At 44.3% G+C, this 19,928-nt stretch overlaps 2 protein-coding genes across 5 annotated transcripts; both read right to left on the bottom strand.

The window, feature by feature from the left end:
- Nucleotides 1-13: 13 nt before the first annotated feature.
- Nucleotides 14-5,401, bottom strand: LOC112246717. 2 transcript variants are annotated; one of them, XM_024415218.2, is made up of 8 exons: nucleotides 4,666-5,401; nucleotides 4,175-4,365; nucleotides 4,055-4,079; nucleotides 3,702-3,881; nucleotides 3,015-3,254; nucleotides 2,655-2,897; nucleotides 487-2,555; nucleotides 14-134 (listed from the first exon to the last, which is right to left on the bottom strand). In XM_024415218.2, exons 1-8 carry the CDS (start codon nucleotides 4,835-4,837, stop codon nucleotides 132-134), a joined length of 3,123 nt encoding a protein of 1,040 aa, XP_024270986.2. In that variant the 5' UTR covers nucleotides 4,838-5,401; the 3' UTR covers nucleotides 14-131. The 2 variants fall into 2 exon arrangements, with proteins under 2 accessions (XP_024270986.2, XP_024270985.2); XM_024415217.2 differs by having other exon boundaries at nucleotides 22-2,555.
- A 2,622-nt stretch (nucleotides 5,402-8,023) lies between these two features.
- LOC112246712 (B-cell receptor CD22) lies at nucleotides 8,024-11,137 on the bottom strand. Of its 3 annotated transcripts, none has more exons than XM_024415212.2 (8): nucleotides 11,047-11,137; nucleotides 10,735-10,808; nucleotides 10,086-10,436; nucleotides 9,652-9,909; nucleotides 9,292-9,555; nucleotides 9,128-9,218; nucleotides 8,951-9,014; nucleotides 8,024-8,834 (listed from the first exon to the last, which is right to left on the bottom strand). In XM_024415212.2, exons 2-8 carry the CDS (start codon nucleotides 10,787-10,789, stop codon nucleotides 8,508-8,510), a joined length of 1,410 nt encoding a protein of 469 aa, XP_024270980.1. In that variant the 5' UTR covers nucleotides 10,790-10,808; nucleotides 11,047-11,137; the 3' UTR covers nucleotides 8,024-8,507. The 3 variants fall into 3 exon arrangements, with proteins under 3 accessions (XP_024270980.1, XP_024270977.1, XP_024270978.1); XM_024415209.2 differs by having other exon boundaries at nucleotides 11,051-11,136; XM_024415210.2 differs by lacking the exon at nucleotides 11,047-11,137 and having other exon boundaries at nucleotides 10,735-11,044.
- Between the last annotated feature and the right edge of the window lie 8,791 nt (nucleotides 11,138-19,928).

Below are 19,928 nucleotides of genomic sequence, written 5' to 3'. Positions count from 1 at the left end.
TGTCATTAAAAACAATTAAACACACTTGCCAGAATTAAGATTCAGATGATGGTTGTTGGAATTCACTATGACATCCACTGTCTTTTTGGTGATGTCTCCCTTCTTCAGGAACACTGACACTCCACTAATAATCACTGTTAAAAGAAGAAAAATTAAGAAAGCAGATCTAATTCAAATGGAACAATTACCCCACCGAAGACATTCTTCAAAAAGTACGCAGCAACAATCAATACATTACAGAATTAAAACACACAACATTATCCAGTTTATTTGTTGTCGACGATAACCCTGTTGAATGAAGTAGGACAAGAGGTTTGACTTTCAACGGGAATACTTGACCCCATTTACAATAACACTGCACATTTCCTCCTTAATCAAACCTAAGCATGTACCAAGGTTTGACATGGTATGTTAATCACAGATATAGCCAGGTGGCATTATAAACGAACACTAAACATCGAATGGAATGTTGAGAAGCGGACTTACCTCTCCTTCAATGGCTGACTGGAACTCCCCCACTATCTTGGCATCAGAGTCTATCACAAATATGTTCCTTAGGTGTTGGGGTTTCTGTTTAATGAAACCGAGGACGCCCTTGATAACTGCTGCACAGCTCTCTGTGACGGGAAAACCAAAGGTACCGCACCCCATCGCTGGCATCCATATGGAGACGCACTTCTTAATGTCTGCTTTCAGTAAACTGTCCTGGACCGTCGACTGTAGACTGATATTTCTAAGAGTTGAGGTGTCCTTCCCCCATACTGGAAGCACTGCATAGATGAGGTGCTGAGCTCCAAGGGTGCCTGGGTTGGACAAGACCACATCTCCTGGCTGTAGAGTCTGCCTCTCCTTCAGGAACTTGTCAAACACCTTCCTGATATCAGGCCCACCAATCTGAAGGAACTGCTTAGCGATCGGAGTATCAAAGGACAGACTGCTGCTCAGAGGGCAGATCAAAGCATCTGCAGCATGTTGGGAGATGTTACCGTGACCAACAGTTAAAGTGACGCAACCTTCAATGTTGTATCTGTATTTCTGACAGTGGGTAATCACTGGTGATAGGTAGAGTTTGCACCCTAAATCCTTGAACTTGGCCTGCAGATCCGCTTGGTTTTTCTCTAGGACTTTGGACTCCCCGGCCTTGGAGTATGTGTACCTCTCCATTGTAATTGTACTGACCTGCTGTTTCACTACATCTACGGCCTCTTTGATTTTATCACTCGCTGCCGTGATCTTCAGACAAGGAGATCCTAGTGTTTTGCATGGCAGTATAGTCACGCCCAGAGCCTTGATTTCAGGGACCTCTGAGAGGTTCATGCAAGAGGCCACAAACTCTACTTCCTGGACTGATTTGAGAGAGACATCCACTGTTTCCGGCTTCTTGTTGTCCAGGTATCCCCTCAACTTCCCTGCCACATCTGCCACCACACTGGAGAATCCACAGACTCCAATCTTCTCCTGTGTTACGGAGATGCTGACATTGTGGTTGTTCTTGGTGAATTTGAGTTCTCCATTAAGTATGGCAAAGAACTGTGCCCATTGTTTGCCATTGGTCACATGGGCTTGGTCTGGTGTGAGTTTGATGACTTCCTCTTTGATGACCTCATGTAATGTGTCTTCAGCTCTCTGGATGTCAGCTCTTTCTGCAAGGATCTGGATGGAACCATCACTAAGGAGGAATACAGACGATATGTGGTTCTGGGCAAAATGCTTCCTCTCAAACTTTTTCAGGTCCAGAGATTTCAAGAACTCCATCAAAGGCACTGATACATTATTAAGAAGTCTGGTTTCAACATTCCCCATTGCCTCATGGACAACACCTTCTGCGGTACTCACCTTGTTCTCCAAACCCTTTAGACATATGATGAAGCTTTCTTCATCTTTGGAAAACTCCACGTCCACTAGTTTGCCAGAGACAAGATCCCAGATGATCTCAAACTTTTCTTTGGAGTCCAGTGAGATTTTTCTTACTATTGTGTTCCTCTCCATCTGAAGCTCATCACTGACCTTCTTCACCATGTGCTCAATCTTCTCCACAAGGGTCTTCACCTCATTCTGCACTCCTACCACAACAATCTCACCATTGCTCTTCTTGTAAGAGATGCTGGCATCAGAGGATTTGAGACCAAGACAACTATTCTCAACCCTTTCCCAGACCTCCACCGTTGTGGGCAGCTGAACCTCTTTGTATTTCTCTAGCAAGGCCAGAGCCTCTCTCTGGGCAATTCTTCCCCATTTAGGGCCCAGTCTGAGCATGCCCAAGGACTCCTTCTCCATGGTCATATCCAGCTCCATCTGTGGGGGTTCTGTGATCATATTGAAGGAGACGCTAGCATTGACCTTACGTAGTCCAGTTGTTAAATCCTGCTTGCGGGCTTCATCACATTTAATGAAGTCGAAAAGTGCTGAACTGAGACAAAGGGCTATGTTAGAAGGGATGTCTGATTGGAGGGCTGTTTGCCCTGTTAACGCCTTCTGCAGACTGGAGTAGAATAGCTGAGCTATGAGGTCCACCCCACCGAAATGATGCTTGTGTTCCGCAACCTGATAGGCAACTGAAATAAGGTGAACAGAGGGCAGAATTATTTACTGAACAGGTTAGCTTAAAACGTCATGCTATTTCTAGAGGATAATGTAATTGAAAAGGGGCCTACCATGACAGTCTTCAAAGGTGATGACCATGCTCTTGCCCTTGGTAACCCAGATCTGGGACTTGATATCTCCTCCTTTGCTCCTTTTGCTGGAGAAGTAGAGATTGAGGGCCTCCTCCACTCCTCCTTTGATTTGGCTCATGTCCCCCTGGACAAGCACAGAGTCTGTCAGCTCTAAACAACACACCCCGATCTCCATGCCCTGGTACTTTTTTGATGAACATTTCCTAAGGAAGGACTTTATGTCTGCATAACATAAAATGTTAATAGTTAGATTAGTATCGTATGCTGTTTTTTGGTCACTTAATGGCATAATATTAGAGATATTGTGTATACATGTTTTTGATGTATCTGTGGACCCACCAATGTTCTGTTTGAAACTGACCACTACTCTGTCTCCATCGTCCAGGGTCTCCCAGGTATGCTCAGCCCCTTGGCTGCAGCTGCCGATGAACAGAGAGATGATGTCGCACTTGCAGCTCTCATTAAACCCAGTCAGGACGAAGCGCCTGTTGTCCAGTTTCCCTTCCACAGCAGTCTCATTGTACATCTCCACAGAAATGCCATACTGATGCTCCTTCTTGGCAAAGACTTTCTCTGCATCTGACAGGAGGTAAATTATTTATTGGTGGGCATGATTGTCCAAACAGACTCAAGAAATAAACTCATATGATGTTCACCTGTGGATATAAGTAGATGACATGTAATGTAACAATGTAAATTCTCTCAAATGCAAAGACTCAAATAGCAGCCATTGTGTTCTTGTGACTGGGAAGGAAGCATTTCCTCATGACCCCTATTCCCAGCTGTGATGAGACATTCCATTTTACAGTCATAGCAAAGTAACTTCTGAATGATAAACAAGTATGGCAGATCTAATTACAGTGTTTATTCCAACAGGTACAAAGTGGAAATGTACACTGATTACAGTAAAATAAATCCAAGTGTGTGGTTAATAATACAGTAAATCATATACAGTACATCATATAATATTAATTTGAGGAAAGAATATTTAAATTATATAAATCTATGTAAAAAAAAACTCCTTACCTGACTGAAAGGACAGTTTGAGGATCCAGCTATTCTTGCCATGTCTTGTAATGCTGGCCCCTTCTTCTTCCGATGCAAACTGGTCAAAATACAATTTAAGGAGCTCCTTTTCAAGTTCCTTTGTGGTTCTAACAAGCAGTGTATGTGTGTTTGCTTTAATATCCTTATCCTCCACTGAATCTGAAAAATAAACAGAAACACACACACACACACACACACACACACACACACACACACACACACACACACACACACACACACACACACAGAGAGAGAGAGCATTAACATGAATATGATTCCCTTACTGATGTTATACATTGATGAATAAGTGTCTTTATGAATATCAGTCTTACCTGCTTGACTGTCTGACACTGGCTGCTACATCACAGATAAGGACAGGAACAGAAAAACACATGTCAAAATATTGTAATATGGCAAACTTGATGCAATATAACAAATAAACAAAGAATCACCTTCTCTTCGGTGTTGAGTGCAGATTTTCCCACAAGAGTCAGATTGTCTCTTTTTGGTAAGAGAGGTGGTTTAACATTCTTCACTTTTGTTTCACCGCCATTCTCTTTCAGTTTCACTTGAAGCTCAACCACCCCAATGGGGTTTTTTAAATCTATCTTATGATCTCTTTTAGCCAACACTTTCTGCAGAGCTGGGGAAATGATAAAATACCATCATTAGGTACAGTATATGTAGTCTCTGCCTAATTAACCCATTGTACAAAACCAGATTCTGCTGTTTTGGCTCCTAAGACATTACATTACTGAACACAATCTTGGTGCCTCAGATGTTTGTCAAAATACTTTACATTAACTGTTTATCACAATACTTCAGGTATAGGCCTGAGCACAATAGATAAACTGTATAATTAAGCTAATTTATTCACAATCAGATTATGTGTCTAAATTGACAGTATGTAAATATTTTGATTTCAAAATATTTTTATAATTACATGCATCTTCGAGGTAAACGAGCAGAGCCTTCTTCTTGTCCCCAGGATAGTCTTGAATTTGTAATACCTCTCCTCCAGACCTCCTTTTGTTTTTGAAGTACAAATCCAACTTGGATCTAATTTTGTCTAGGTCGTCTGGCAGACCCTCCAAAATCAGTGTTTTTTCCGTCATTATTCAGAAAATTAGGTCGACCTATATTGATTGAAGCGTGATCATACTTGTATGACTCTTATTTCAGAAACTTTGATTGCTCACCTGTCCTGTTGAAGTGACAGTTCGTGACTCAGGGGAACGAGGATTCTGAGATTCCACACTCTGAAATCGTGCTACAGTGTCTTTTTTTATTTCGGTTATTATGGAAAATCCGTGCTAATATGTTATGTTGAGCCCAGATGGTTGCGCCCTGTATAGTGCATAAAATAACTTTCAATTTTGATTTTAACCTCGTGACTTCAAGTAACTTGAAGTATTAGTGAACAAGAAAGTTAATCGGTTCTCCACCGAGGTAAAGCCAGTTTTAAATTGGATATTCGACGGATATTCGCGCTTTCAAACCACTTGAGCCACAGACTCCAAATAAGTGTCATGATTTTGGACAAATTGCGCACAACATTGCACAGGTCTTATTTTCACGATTTGGACATTCATTCGCTTTCCAAAGCTAATAAACATGTGGAAATGTGAGCAAGCAGAATTTTGTATTCCTAGATTAATTAGTTAGGGAGCGTAAACAATGTTTGAACTTTTTCTACATTCGAATTTCAATAGCTCCTTGGTCATGTGACCTATTTGACTCAAACAAGGTTCAGAATGTCCACTCAGTGGGCCTACACATTGCACACCCTTTAGTTTGTCCATTTTCATCTCACACGGTTTTACATAAATGTTTTAAAATTCATAATTTCAATAGCTCCTTGGTCATACTGACTTTAAAGAATGTACACTCAGCGGCCCTACACATTGCAGACCCTTTAGTTTGTCTATTTTCATCTCATGCAATTTTTCAATGTTTTTCAATGTTTCTAATTTCAATAGCTCCTTGGTCATGTGACCTACTGACCTCAAACAAGGTTCAGAATGTCCACCCCTCTGTCAATTTGACCGGCAGGCTGTAACAACAGATTGCTTTGATATGAACTTAATATGAGGGAACTAAAAATAAACAAACACTCACAGTATTGACTCTGCTAGCTTCAGATCTATGCCCAGATCCCTGAGAAGAATGTGACGTTTTTCCAGTAAGGAGAACGAGGGCAGTGATGACAGCGGTCAGTGCATCAAGGAAAAAGGTACAGGAATCAGGGCGGCCACATATGAACAGACAAAGGGACCATGTCTTCTCATTTTGGATTAGCCTTTGATATATAATAGGATAGATCACTTACTTTTGTGGCTTGATAAAGGACAAATGAATGTATAGTAATGTACGTACAAATCAGATTTGATCCTATTCCAGAGTTATCTATGTTCATTGTATGTGTAATACTGGGATTCCCCTTTTTTCCCAAGTGGCAGCACAGATCCTGAAGATGGCCAAGTGCACTGTGTCCTGTGACAAAGACAAGGTGTATATGAAGCCTAAAAGCCTTACACTTGACCCCTCTGTGAAGTTTGAGGTACTGTAGTTCACACAATTAATGTTATAATTAAGTACCTTGAAGACATTAAAGAGTGACTGCCTTTAAAAAGCAACAAATCCCTTTGAAAATGGACTATGTGGCATCGATTCAAGTCAGAAACAGTTATTCTACTGTCAAAATTGACTACAAAGTGTAAATAGGTTAATTTTGGTCGTAAAGTCAGTCTCTTCTAAAACGGAGTTTGGAACATCTGTGCATCACAACGGGTAAATTAAGGTTGGGTTTTGATTTGATGATGTCCATTTGCACACTAACATGGGGTGAACAGCTGCAGTGATGGCTCTTTATCCAATAGCATAGACAGTGAGACACACCTGACCAGCACCTCCAACTTTGTTTTTATAAGACAAAACATTGCACATTTTCTTACTTGAGAAATAATGCACCAAACACCTTAGTTAGATGTAAAACTAAAACATCCTTGGCAAAAACATCATCATGGTTATTTTATTCTGTGCCTACAGTGTCTCATGGGGGACAAACGTCAAAAACCAAACAGGGATGAAACACACCTCCAAGACTGAAATCTTGTTTTTCTAATGAGCAACAGAAAAACACACGTGCCAATCGGTGTGTTTAGTGGCCCTTAAAAGACAATCTCCTACACCTGATAATGATTTCATTTACCATGGAGTCTGTGTGTGTGCTAGGCTAGGGAATAACCGTCTTTACTACAAAGTGTAAAGGCATGTTCCAATCTATTTTGAGTTAGGAGTTGGGGTACGTTCAAGAAAATGATGCCATTCGCCTGGCACTTGTCCACCATTACTTATTTTATGGCTGATTTAGTGCTGTACTGTTGACAAGGTGACACATTGTGAACAAGGTTTGTGGCTGTCGCTGTGCAGGTGTACCTTGATGTCTCCACAAAGACAGTCAACTTCTCCAATGCCCAGCCCCCAATGCCTGAGAAGCAAATGAGAGATTGTCTGGAGATTAGCTTCTCCAAGCCCAGTTGAGGGGGAGGAGAGGTGGAGAGGTTGGACTATGACATGTACTCTGGGAAATGAAAAATCACCTTCCTCAACACTGGAGGTACAGTAGATCTATTCTATTAATCATTAGTGTGTGTGTGTGCATGTTCACTCACACTGCACACTGTCCTAACCCATCTGGACAAGAGGAATACCTATGTAAGAATGCTGTTCATCGACTAAAGCTCAGCATTTAACACCATAGTACCCTCCAAACTTGTCATTAAGCTCGAGACCCTGGGTCTCGACCCCGCCCTGTGCAACTGGGTCCTGGACTTCCTGTAGAAGTTGTTGTTTTCCTGTAGAAAACAACATCTCCACCCCACTGATCCTCAACACTGGGGCCTCACAAGGGTGCGTTCTCAGCCCTCTCCTGTACTCCCTGTTCACCCATGACTGCATGGACATGCACGCATCCAACTCAATCATCAAATTTGCAGACGACACTACAGTGGTAGGCTTGATTACCAACAACGACAAGACTGCCTACAGAGAGGAGGTGAGGGCCCTCGGAGTGTGGTGTCAGTAAAATAACCTCACACTCAATGTCAACAAAACAAAGGAGATGATCGTGGATTTCAGGAAACAGCCGAGGGAGCAGCCCCCTATCCACATCGACGGGACAGTAGTGGAGAAGGTAGAAAGTTTTAAGTTCCTCGCCGTGCACATCACGGACAAACTGAAATGGTCCACCCACACAGACAGTGTTTACTACATCACTACACCCTGGTTACACCTCCACACCTGGTGACATTCATTTACTACATTACTACATTATGGTTACACCTCCACCTTCACACCTGGTGACATTCATTTACTACAGCACTACACCCTGGTTACACCTCATCTCAACACCTGGTGACATTCATTTACTACAGCACTACACCCTGGTTAATGTCACCAGGTGTGGAGGTGTAACTAGGGTGTAGTGATGTAGCAAATTAATGTCACCAGGTGTGGAAGGGGACCTACTGACAGTGCAAAATAATAATAATGTGATGTCTGTGGTTGACACCAACTAGAAGTACTGAGGGACTAAAATTGGGATGCAGAGCTGACGTCCTGTCTTCATGAGGCCTCTTTCTAACTACCAAAATGTCAGTGAAGTTCTACAAGAAATGCATTTTTGGAGCAAACATATTATACAAGAAGGATAGTTGGAAAATATCCCTACAATTCGTCCATAACAATTGGCTTATTTCTCTTTACTTTTGTATGTCTCACCAGCTACACTCTAAACCTGGTGTTTCCAGTGTACTGTACCACAGTGGTCTCTACTGGCATGTCAACAGCACTGGTGTGGTTAAATTTCACAGCAGCGTACTGGACATCCTCCTCCTGTTTCTGGGGTTGAGACGGTTGGGCAGTGGAGTATTCCTCCTCCTGTTTCTGGGGTTGAGACGGTTGGGCAGTGGAGTATTCAGGCACTTCCTGGTTTCTGTGTTGAATGCTGGCGTATTGAACGTTATCCTGGTTGTCTGTGTCCACTGTCGGTGCTGCAGTATGGGTTATGGCCATGCCTGAGATGTTGTCATACACGGGACTAGAGTCTTGCTGATGAGGAGAGAGGACAGACAACATGAGGGTTGAAAAACAAAGTAATACCACAGTCATTGAGTCCATCTCTTCAAAGACACTTTAGTTCTCAGTCAACTGATTCCAACACTCACCTGTCCATTGTCTACTGTGTCTCTTCTGTCTCTTGTGTCGGAGGTGGATTTGGAGGCCTTCTTCCTGTTTTGTAAATTAAAGAATGAATGAACATATGAATGGATGAATCAATTCAAATCAATCAAGATCAATTATAAAAAACACAATGTAAAAAAAGAGGTAAATTATTCACTCACCTGAACCACATAAGGACAGAGAGAAAGAGGATGAGAACCAGAACAACCACTATGATTCCTATCGATGCATTCTTCACAGAAGCTTGTTTCTCTGAAGCATAAAGAATTATATGAATGTTATCTGATAGTGTAACTTCAAATTTAAAATAAAAACACAATCTTACCGGCTACAATGATCAATTGAGGTGTAGATATCTGGGCTCCAATTGTATTCTCAGCCTCACAGTAGTATTCTCCACTGTCCTCAGAGCTGATGTTAGTGATGCTGTAACTCTGTCCTGATGCTTTTGGTGAGGTTACGTTCTTCTTGTACCAGGTGTATTTGTCCACAGGTGGGTTGGCATCACTGCTGCAGGTCAGAGTCACTGAACTGCCCTCCACTATTTTACCAGAAGGACTGACTGATACTGACACTCTCTTTGGGCCATCTAGTGTTGGGAATGACATACAAATGAACACACAGTGTAACCAAAGTATAATACTAGAATTAAATTGGTTAGATTATATATATTTATTGTACTCACATCTGACAGTGAGAGTCTCTTCAGCAGAGGGGAGATTCTCATGGCCGTTTACAGCACAGGAGTATCTGCCTGTATCCTCACTGCTGACTGGGTCTAGGTACAGGTAGTTACTTTTGGTCTTTGGGTTTGTGAGATGTTGTCTGTTCTTCTTCCAGATGTAGGTGGGATTGGGGTTGTCAGTCAGAGTACAGGTGGTGCTACAGGTCAGTGTCACAGGCTGTCCCTCTGTCACTATAGTTTGACATTTTGCCTCCAGGCCTGTGATTAAAAACAAACATAACCTTATCAACTTACCCAACAACCATTGTAAGCAAATGACACAAGACGTCCATATTATATACAGACTGTCATTCCTAATGTACTGTATAATATCAAATTAAAACAGATTTCCAAAGACTTGAATGTAACTGATAAAGTATTACAAAATAGTGTACCTGTGACGGACAGCCTGACTCCAGGACTGCCAGAATAGCTCTCACTTCTCACACTTTGAAAGACATGACCTTGTATGATCTGAGTCCTAAATGTAAACCCGTACTCAGCTGAGTCACTCTCTCTCAGGTCTGTGATTCTCAGGGTGCAGTCATTCACTCTGTCCCCATAGTACTCCACACGATCATCATTCTGAGGTTTCACAACAGACCATCTATAGAACCATGATGTCCCTGTGACTGTATGACCTCTGGGATATGTATAAGAGCAGGACAGATCCACTGTTGACCTCTTCAAGGCACAGATAATCTGAGGGTTGTAAGTCACCCTCCAGCCATTCTGACCCAGTACCACTGCAACACAGTCACACATCACAGGGCAACTAAAGAACCATTAAAGAAACCCCTGGCCCACACCCAATTTTTTTTCACCAGTTGAGGAGAGATAAGCAAATGGAAACCACAAGCATATACTATATGTGAGGTGTGAGGAGCAAATCTAAATATTAACAAGGAAATTAATAATTTACAACAAATGAACATTGAGAAGCAACTTATTGTTAATTGTTAGAATTGTTTAGAAATGTCTATAGATTGAATAGCAAAGGATAGGAAAAGGATGGTTACTGAAAGGTTAGGAATGAGACCATACCTGTCTCAGACCAGATAAAGACCATCAACACACTTCCTGCTGTTCTCAATGCCATTGTTGCATCTCCATGCAGTCTTACAAACAGAACGGTAGACAACTAAAACACACTTTATAACTGGTGAATAACTGCACTTGATACTTAGCACACAATGGTATTATATATACATATCTATATATATAGCTCTAAATACATTTCCCCCTCTAATTCTGACCATAGGATCGTTGGCCTTAACGCTATCTTTATCACAATATATGGTTTATTACTAAAAACATCAAATTAAACACAATGTTATTAGATATTGTCACACGTACTTACAGAGTGAAGTGGAAAGGACTTGTACAGTAAATCAACTGACTAGCAGTGTGTGGAAACAGGAACTAACAGTGTGGTTGGCACATATTGAAAGTTGCTGATACAGAGCCGTCCTTCCACTTTAGACATTAACATAGACGATGCTGTTACGAGGAGCGAAGGGGGGGGACCCAAGAGCGGACTCAGAAGAGGAAGTCGGGATGAATGTGTTTATTGAACACAGAGAAATATGAAGTGCAGAACCGGGGTAGCTCAGATGAGTGCAAAAAAACAGGAGTGTAGAATGAGGTTGGAGTTGCCTGAGCAGGACAGGGAAACAGGTCCTGAAGGGAATCCAAGGTAATGGTGGGGAGTGAAATCCAGAGCAAGGTGGTGAGATGTGGAACAGGAGACAGGAGCCAGAGCGGTACTGTAAGGAGAGAACAAACAATGGTTTAAGGCAGGGAAACAAGCACAGCAGAGCAACAGGATCTTGTGAAAAGACAAAAGGCTAGATAAATAACTGATTGAGCAGAGATTACATTCTGGCAGAGTGGAAGTGGCAGGAATGGGTATATGTAGAGATCTTAATTTATGGATGAGTTGCAGCTGGTAGGGATCTGCTCTGACTCCAGCACACCTGTCTCCAATCACACAATTAAACAGAGAGGGAGAGGGAGAGAGAGAACACAAGGAAAGAACTGTAGGTAAAGAAGACACCGGACAACCACCAGAGGGCGTAGCAGGAGCAGATGTGACAGATGCATTCTACCTAATAATGATAATTACAATCATCCTCATTATGATCATTATAATAATCAGAACACCACAACAGACTTATGTGGCACTTTTCAAAGACCCAGAGACGCTAGAAGCAGAACAACTGATGATGTCACCTAGGCCTACAGATCTGTTAACAGAGCAGATTGAATAGAACATGATGGAAGAAATATGGTTACTATGATGAAGAATAGATTACACCTGACACTGCAATTAGGAGGTATCAGGCAATGAGACTAATGTTGTATTACATGCTAGTACATAACACATATGGAAACAGTAATGCAAAACAAAATGTTTTACAATGAGATTCATATGCAGAACAAATCATCAAATGCAGTACAATCACATGGAACAAGCTATTATTGTGACAATACAGAGGCGGATGCAATATGCAAGCAACGATGGTTTAATGAATACAGTTTACAGCAGCAACAGGACAGACAGACTGTACTCAGACGGAATCCGACCCAGGGACTAGGGCGCATCTTCCGATGATAGCGTGCTGAGAAATCCAGGGGAGGGTGTCCGGATGGGTAGGAGGAAGCACAGCAGATAATTCACACAAGGGCGGTGAGAGATGAGCACGGACACACGACACAACCTCAGAGAAGTAACAACGATCTGACAACAAGAAACACTGGTTACAGAACATATAAAGGGAAGATAAGTGATTCCAGCTGGCACAAACAATCAGGCCGAGATTGGGAACCACGCCCACACAAACACGAGAGAGAGAGAGAGAGAGAGAGAGAGAGAGAGAGAGAGAGAGAGAGAGAGAGAGAGAGAGAGAGAGAGAGAGAGAGAGAGAGAGAGAAAGAGAAAGAGAGAGGGAGGCAGTGGATTCATGAACCGTGACAATACCCCCCTAGGAACGCCTCTTGGCGTTCCCAGGCGAATTACCTGTCGATTGAAATCATCGATAAGGGAGTGATCCAGAATGTCCCTAGCAGGTACCCAACTTCTCTCCTCCGGGCCGTAACCCTCCCAGTCCACCAGGTACTGGAATCCGCGTCCCCTCCTTCTAGAGTCCAAAATACGATTGACAGAAAAGGTGGGTTCCCCATCAACAAGTCGTGGCGGCGGGGGAACCGGGACCGGCGGGTTAATGCGTGCCTGAAACACAGGTTTTATTTTAGACACATGAAAGGTAGGATGAATTCTCCTATACGCCGGAGGAAGCTTGAGCCGGACCGCCACCGGACTAATGATCCTGGTGACTTTGAACGGGCCGATAAATTTGGGGGCAAGCTTGTTCGAAACGGATCGGAGTGGAATGTTCTTAGTAGAAAGCCACACTCTTTGGCCAACGACGTATACCGGAGGCTTCGACCGGTGGCGATCGGCCTTAGCCTTGGTGCGCCCCCACCCGGAGAAGAGTCTCACGGGCTCTGCTCCATGCGTGACGGCACCTCTGGATGAAAGCGTGAGCGGAGGGAACAGTGACCTCGGACTCCGTACTGGGAAAGATAGGTGGCTGGTAACCTAAACTACACTCAAACGGAGAGAGACCCGTGGCTGCCACTGGCAACGAATTGTGAGCGTACTCAACCATAGAGAGTTGTTGACTCCAGGAAGAGGGATTCTTAGAAACCAAACATCGCAACACTCTCTCCAAATCTTGGTTGGCCCTCTCCGTTTGACCGTTGCTCTGGGGATGAAACCCTGAAGACAGGCTGACACTCGCTCCCAGTAACCTACAAAACTCTTGCCAAAACTTGGACACAAATTGGGGCCCCCTGTCAGAAACTACGTCCATCGGCAGGCCATGTAAGCGAAAGACGTGATCCACGACAGTTACCGCTGTCTCCTTGGCAGATGGTAATTTAGGCAAGGGAATAAAATGAGCCGCCTTCGAGAACCGGTCCACCACGGTCAAAACAACCGTCTTGCCCTGGGAGGGCGGGAGGGCGGTAACAAAATCTAGCGCGATGTGGGACCAGGGTCTCGAAGGGACCGACAGCGGTTGGAGTAACCCATCTGGGGGTCGATTAGAAGTCTTCCCAGTGGCACAAACCGAGCAAGCCAAGACAAAACTGTGAATGTCACGAGCCATCAGTGGCCACCAAAAGCGTTGCTTAACCAAAAGCTAGTGCGGCTGACTCCTGGATGACACGCTACGTTGGAGCAATGCCCCCACCGAATAACATCGGACCGACACCCCTCCGGCACAAACAACCGATTAGGCGGGCAACCGGGCGGAGGCGTTACCCCTTCTAAGGCCGTTTTGACCCTCGATTCAACCTCCCATGTGAGTGTGGAGACCACTAGGGTCCCGGGTAGGATGCACTCGGGAGTGGATGGGCGTTCGGAATGGTCAAAAATGCGAGAAAGGGAATCGGGTTTGACATTCTTGGAACCCGGGCGATACGAGAGAGAGAAGTCAAAACGTCCGAAAAAGAGTGCCCACCGCGCCTGCCTGGAGTTGAGTCGCTTGGCGGTTCTGATATATTCTAAATTCTTGTGATCGGTCCAAACTATAAAAGGTACCCCCGAACCCTCTAACCAATGGCGCCACTCCTCCAGTGCTAACTTCACTGCCAACAACTCTCTGTTGCCAATGTCGTAGTTGCGTTCCGCAGGTGATAACCGATGGGAAAGGAACGCGCAAGGGTGCATCTTGTCGTCAGAAGAGGAACGTTGGGAAAGTACCGCACCTACCCCCACCTCTGAAGCGTCCACCTCCACCACGAACTGACGCGAGGGATCGGGAGCTATGAGGATGGGAGCCGAAACAAAGCGGCTCTTGAGTTTGGCGAATGCAGCCTCGGCTGTATCGGACCACCTGAACGTCACTCTGGGGGAGGTTAAGGCGGTAAGAGGAGCGACTATCTGGCTAAAGTTGCGAACGAAACGCCGGTAGAAATTGGCGAATCCCAGAAACCTCTGTAGGGCCTTACGGGAATCTGGGCTTGGCCAATCCACCACAGCCTTAACCTTGTCAGGATCCATGCTAATACCTTCAGTCGAGACGATGTAACCTAGAAATGGAACGGATTGTGCATGAAAAATGCATTTCTCCGCCTTGACAAAAAGTCCATTCTCCAACAACCTCTGAAGTACTCGTCTGACGTGCTGAACGTGTTCCTGGAGAGAAGAAGAAAAAATCAGTATGTCATCCAGGTAAACATATATGAACTGATCAATCATATCTCTCAGCACGTCATTGACGAGTGCCTGGAAAACCGCTGGGGAGTTGGATAGCCCAAAAGGCATGACCAAATATTCGAAGTGCCCTCTGGGGGTGTTAAACGCGGTCTTCCATTCGTCCCCCCCCCTTATGCGAACCAAATGATATGCATTCCGTAAATCCAACTTAGTGAACACGGATGCTCCCTGTAACCTTTCAAAGGCTGAGGACATCAACGGTAAGGGATAGGTATTCTTCACTGTGATGTTATTCAACCCATGGTAATCAATGCAAGGACGTAGAGAACCGTCCTTCTTCCCCACAAAGAAGAACCCCGCCCCCGCTGGAGAAGAGGAAGGACGAATGAATCCAGATGCCAGAGAATCAGAGATGTATCTCTCCATAGCCTCCCTCTCAGGAACAGAGAGTGAATATAACTTGCCTTTAGGCGGAGACTCACCTGGCAATAATTCTATTGCACAGTCATAGGGACGATGCGGAGGAAGAGAAGCAGCACGGGACTTACTGAACACCTCCTTCAGGTCGAGGTATTCAACGGGCACGTTAGACAACTCCACTGCCTCCTCTAGAAACACAGAATCAGACACAGACGAACAAGCAGACACCAAACAGGACTCAAGGCACTTGTTACTCCACATGGATATAGAGTTATGACCCCAGTCAACTCTGGGGTTGTGTTGGGTGAGCCAAGGGTGGCCGAGAACTAATGGTGCAAGGGGTGAGTCCATGAGTAGAAATGATAGTGTCTCAGTGTGATTGCCAGAAGTGATGAGTGTGATAGGTTCAGTGGTGTGAGAAATGTTGGGGAGTTCTTGACCATTGAGAGCGTTGACGGATATCTTGTGCGAGAGGTGATAGGAGGTGATAGGAATCTGGAGTTTGTGAGCAAGCTTGAAGTCCATGAAATTACCCTCTGCTCCTGAGTCCAGTAAGGCTTGGGTGTCGTGCGTGTGGGTGGCCCATCTTAGTCTTACCGGGAGGAGAGTAGATGATGAGGTCTTCTCTGTGGTGACACCACCCGATAGTAGCCTCATGCTTACTACCGGGCCTGATCTTTTACCGGGCAGGAGTGGATAAAGTGGCCCGCTCTACCACAGTAGAGACAGAGTCCTTGGGATCTCCGCCTCTCCCTCTCTTCCCGGGAGAGGCGAGCTCTCCCCAGCTGCATGGGTTCGTGAGCGGAGGCTGAACTGGCCGTGTTCCCGCCGCTGGCATGCCAGCCCTCCGTGTCGTTATACGGTCTGTTAGGGCATGCTCGGCGGCCAATACGACTCAGACGAGCGTCGACCCTCAAGGCTAGTTCCACTAGTCCATTTAAATTCCTGGGAAGGTCCAGAACATAAATCTCCTTCTGGATCCGGTCCTCCAGCCCATGCAGGAACATGTCCCACTGCGCCTTCTCGTTCCACTGACACTCTGCGGCCAGAGTGCGGAATTGGATGGAGTATTCCGATACTGAACGGTCTCCTTGGCGAAGGTCAGCGAGTAGTCTGGCCGCCTCCCTACCCGCCACGGCCCGATCAAAGACCCTTCTCATCTCCTCGGAGAGTGTCTGGAAAGAGGTGCAGCATGGGTCCTGGTTCGCCCACACCGCCGTTCCCCAAAGAGCCGCTTTGCCTGATAGCAGTGTGAGTACGAATGCTACCTTAGACTGTTCACGGTTGAAGGTCCGTGGCTGCAACGAGAATTGCATGGAACATCTCGTAAGAAAAGCTCTGCAATAGTCAGGATCACCTGAATAACCCTCTGGTGTCGGTAGCCGTGGCTCTAGCTGGGAATCCGGCTCTGGCGGGGCGGGTTGAACTGCCGGTGTAGGTGGCGCATCGAGACCCCTCAGATGTTGTAATTGTTGGGTCAGCTGGGATACCTGCGTCGCAAGGGCTTGTACTGCCCGACCTGTGCTGGAGATGTTCTCCTCTTGTTGATCCATTCTCGTGATACTGCGGGAAATGAATTCGGTCAGACTCGTTGAACTCGCTGCATCCATGGTCTGGTCAGATCGTTCTGTGACAATACAGAGGCGGATGCAAGATGCAAGCAACGATGGTTTAATGAATACAGTTTACAGCAGCAACAGGACAGACAGACTGTACTCAGACGGAATCCGACCCAGGGACTAGGGCGCATCTTCCGATGATAGCGTGCTGAGAAATCCAGGGGAGGGTGTCCGGATGGGTAGGAGGAAGCACAGCAGATAATTCACACAAGGGCGGTGAGAGATGAGCACGGACACACGACACAACCTCAGAGAAGTAACAACGATCTGACAACAAGAAACACTGGTTACAGAACATATAAAGGGAAGATAAGTGATTCCAGCTGGCACAAACAATCAGGCCGAGATTGGGAACCACGCCCACACAAACACGGGAGAGAGAGAGAGAGAGAGAGAGAGAGAGAGAGAGAGAGAGAGAGAGAGAGAGAGAGAGAGAGAGAGAGAGAGAGAGAGAGAGAGAAAGAGAAAGAGAAAGAGAGAGAGAGAGGGAGGCAGTGGATTCATGAACCGTGACAATTATCAAGCTGCAAAAAGGAAGCAAGCCTAAATATCCTTTATTGACTGATAATTACTTTTTTTCTTGTTTTTTTCTTAACAAGCTAAAGCTATTTTTACCTTGATAAGACGATTAAAGTAAAACAATAACAGTAATATAATGTAGATAATCTGATAGAAAACAAATACTATTTGATCTGAACTCACCTGTCCGTTGTCTGCTGTCCTTTGTTGCATCTCCCTCCCTGCAGTCTTAGAAACACAAAAGGTAGACAACTTAAACACACTTTATAACTGGTGAATAACTAAGCCTGATGCATATAAAAATGCACAATACTGTTGTTTACATCTAAGGACACTATGCCTCTTTTTTTTTGTGCCAAGCATCTTTGGTATGAATCAAGGACACATTTTTTTATGCTCAACTTCAAACCAAGGATTTTAATCTGTCATCATGAAATTAGTCATCAATATATTTGATGGGTAACCTTATTGATCAGTATTAAAACCGTGATACAATTGAGAATTGTATTGTCTAAGGCAGTGGTTCCCAAATTTTTTATAGTCCGGTACCCCTTCAAACATTCATCCTCCAGCTGCGTACCCCCTCTAGCATCAGGGTCAGTGCACTCTCAAATGTTGTTTTTTGCCATCATTGTAAGCCTGCCACACACACACTATGCAATACATTTATTAAACATAAGAATGAGTGTGATTTTGTCACAACCTGGCTCGTGGGAAGTGACAAAGAGCTCTAATTAGGACCAGGGCACAAATAATAAAATAATTATAATCAATAATTTTGCTCTTTATTTAGCCATCTTACATATAAAACTTGATTTGTTCATCGAAAATTGTGCAAAAATCTCCACAGGTTAATGAGAAGGGTGTGCTTGAAAGGATGCACATAACTCTGCAATGTTGGGTTGTATTGGAGAGAGTCTCAGTATTAAGTCATTTTCCACATTGTCTCTGCATGCATTTCGTTATCATGCTAGTGAGGGCTCAGAATCCACACTCACATACTGTAGGTACGTGGTTGCAAAGGGCATCCGTGTCTTAACAGCTCGATTTGCCAAGGCAGGATATACTGAGCGCAGCCCTATCCAGAAATCTGGCAGTGGCTTTCGATGAGGCTCTCTTGTTCAGATATTAGTAAGTGGACTGGAGACAGGGCATGAAAGGGATAACGAATCCAGTTGTTTGTGTCATCCATTTCGGGAAAGTACCTGCGTAATTGCGCACCCAACTCACTCAGGTGCTTCGCTATATCACATTTGATATTGTCCTTAAGCTTGAGTTAATTTGCACACAAAAAAATCGTACAATGATGGACAGACCTGTGTGTTGTCCTTGTTAATGCAGACAGAGAAGAGCTCCAACTTCTTAATCATAGCCTCAGTTTTGTCCCGCACACTGAATATAGTTGTGGAAAGTCCCTCTAATCCTAGATTCAGATCATTCAGGCGAGAAAAAACATCACCCATATGGGTCAGTCGTGTGAGAAACTCGTCATCATGAAAGCGGACAGACAAGTGAAAACTTTAAGCTCGTCTCTCAATAAAAAAAAACATGTCAATACTTTGCCCCTTGATAATTATGTTAAATGAGCTTTACATGGTCGCTGCCCATATCATTGCATGGTGCAGAAAATACACGAGAGTTCAGGGGCCTTGCTTTAACAAAGTTAACCATTTTCACTGTAGTGTCCAAAACATCTTTCAAGCTGTCAGGCATTCCCTTGGCAGCAAGAGCCTCTCGTGGATGCTGCAGTGTACCCAAGTGGCGTCGGAGCAACTGCTTGCACGCACGTTACCACTCCACTATGTCTCCCTGTCATGGCTTTTGTGTCATCAGTACAGATACCAACATGAGCAGCAGCTACGTTTGGCTACATACGGACTTTAAGTGGAATTCCCGTGAGAGAGTAACGGTTAATGTGATTGGATGTTAATTATTTGACTAGGATACCTGTATTTGACATTGTGTTGTTATTTCGCTGAACACTATGGTTTAATTTTATTTTTGGCAGTGAAACGAGGCTACTCAGGAGAGAGAAAAACCTCACCCAAATGTATAGGCCCTTTGGAAAATGTAAATGGCCTGTTTGAAAATGTGAAGTGAAAATGTGATTATTTATATATAAAAAAACGTGAATCACATTTTTATTTGGCGTACTCCAGATGGCATTGTGTGTACCCCAGTTTGGGAATACCTGGTCTAAGGTACTGTACCGCTCAGCTCATAATGACTGCTGAAGGCCACTAGATGGGAGTGCCTTGTCATTATTCCAACCTTCATCAAACACGAGATTACAAATCTTTACCAATTTAGCCATGCATCATAAACTGACCTTGAATGGGCTATTTCAGGCAATAAGCTATTTATAACGTCAGCATAGGAGGGCTACAAACATCCCATAATGCTGATAATTTGATTAGATATGGCATCATCAGAAATGCAAAGCATCTAGGAAACAT

This window comes from Oncorhynchus tshawytscha, linkage group LG03 (genome assembly GCF_018296145.1).
Source record: "Oncorhynchus tshawytscha isolate Ot180627B linkage group LG03, Otsh_v2.0, whole genome shotgun sequence".
Lineage (NCBI taxonomy): Eukaryota > Metazoa > Chordata > Actinopteri > Salmoniformes > Salmonidae > Oncorhynchus > Oncorhynchus tshawytscha.
Note: the sequence above shows the minus strand (reverse complement) of the source record. Positions and strands in the feature narration are given on the sequence as shown.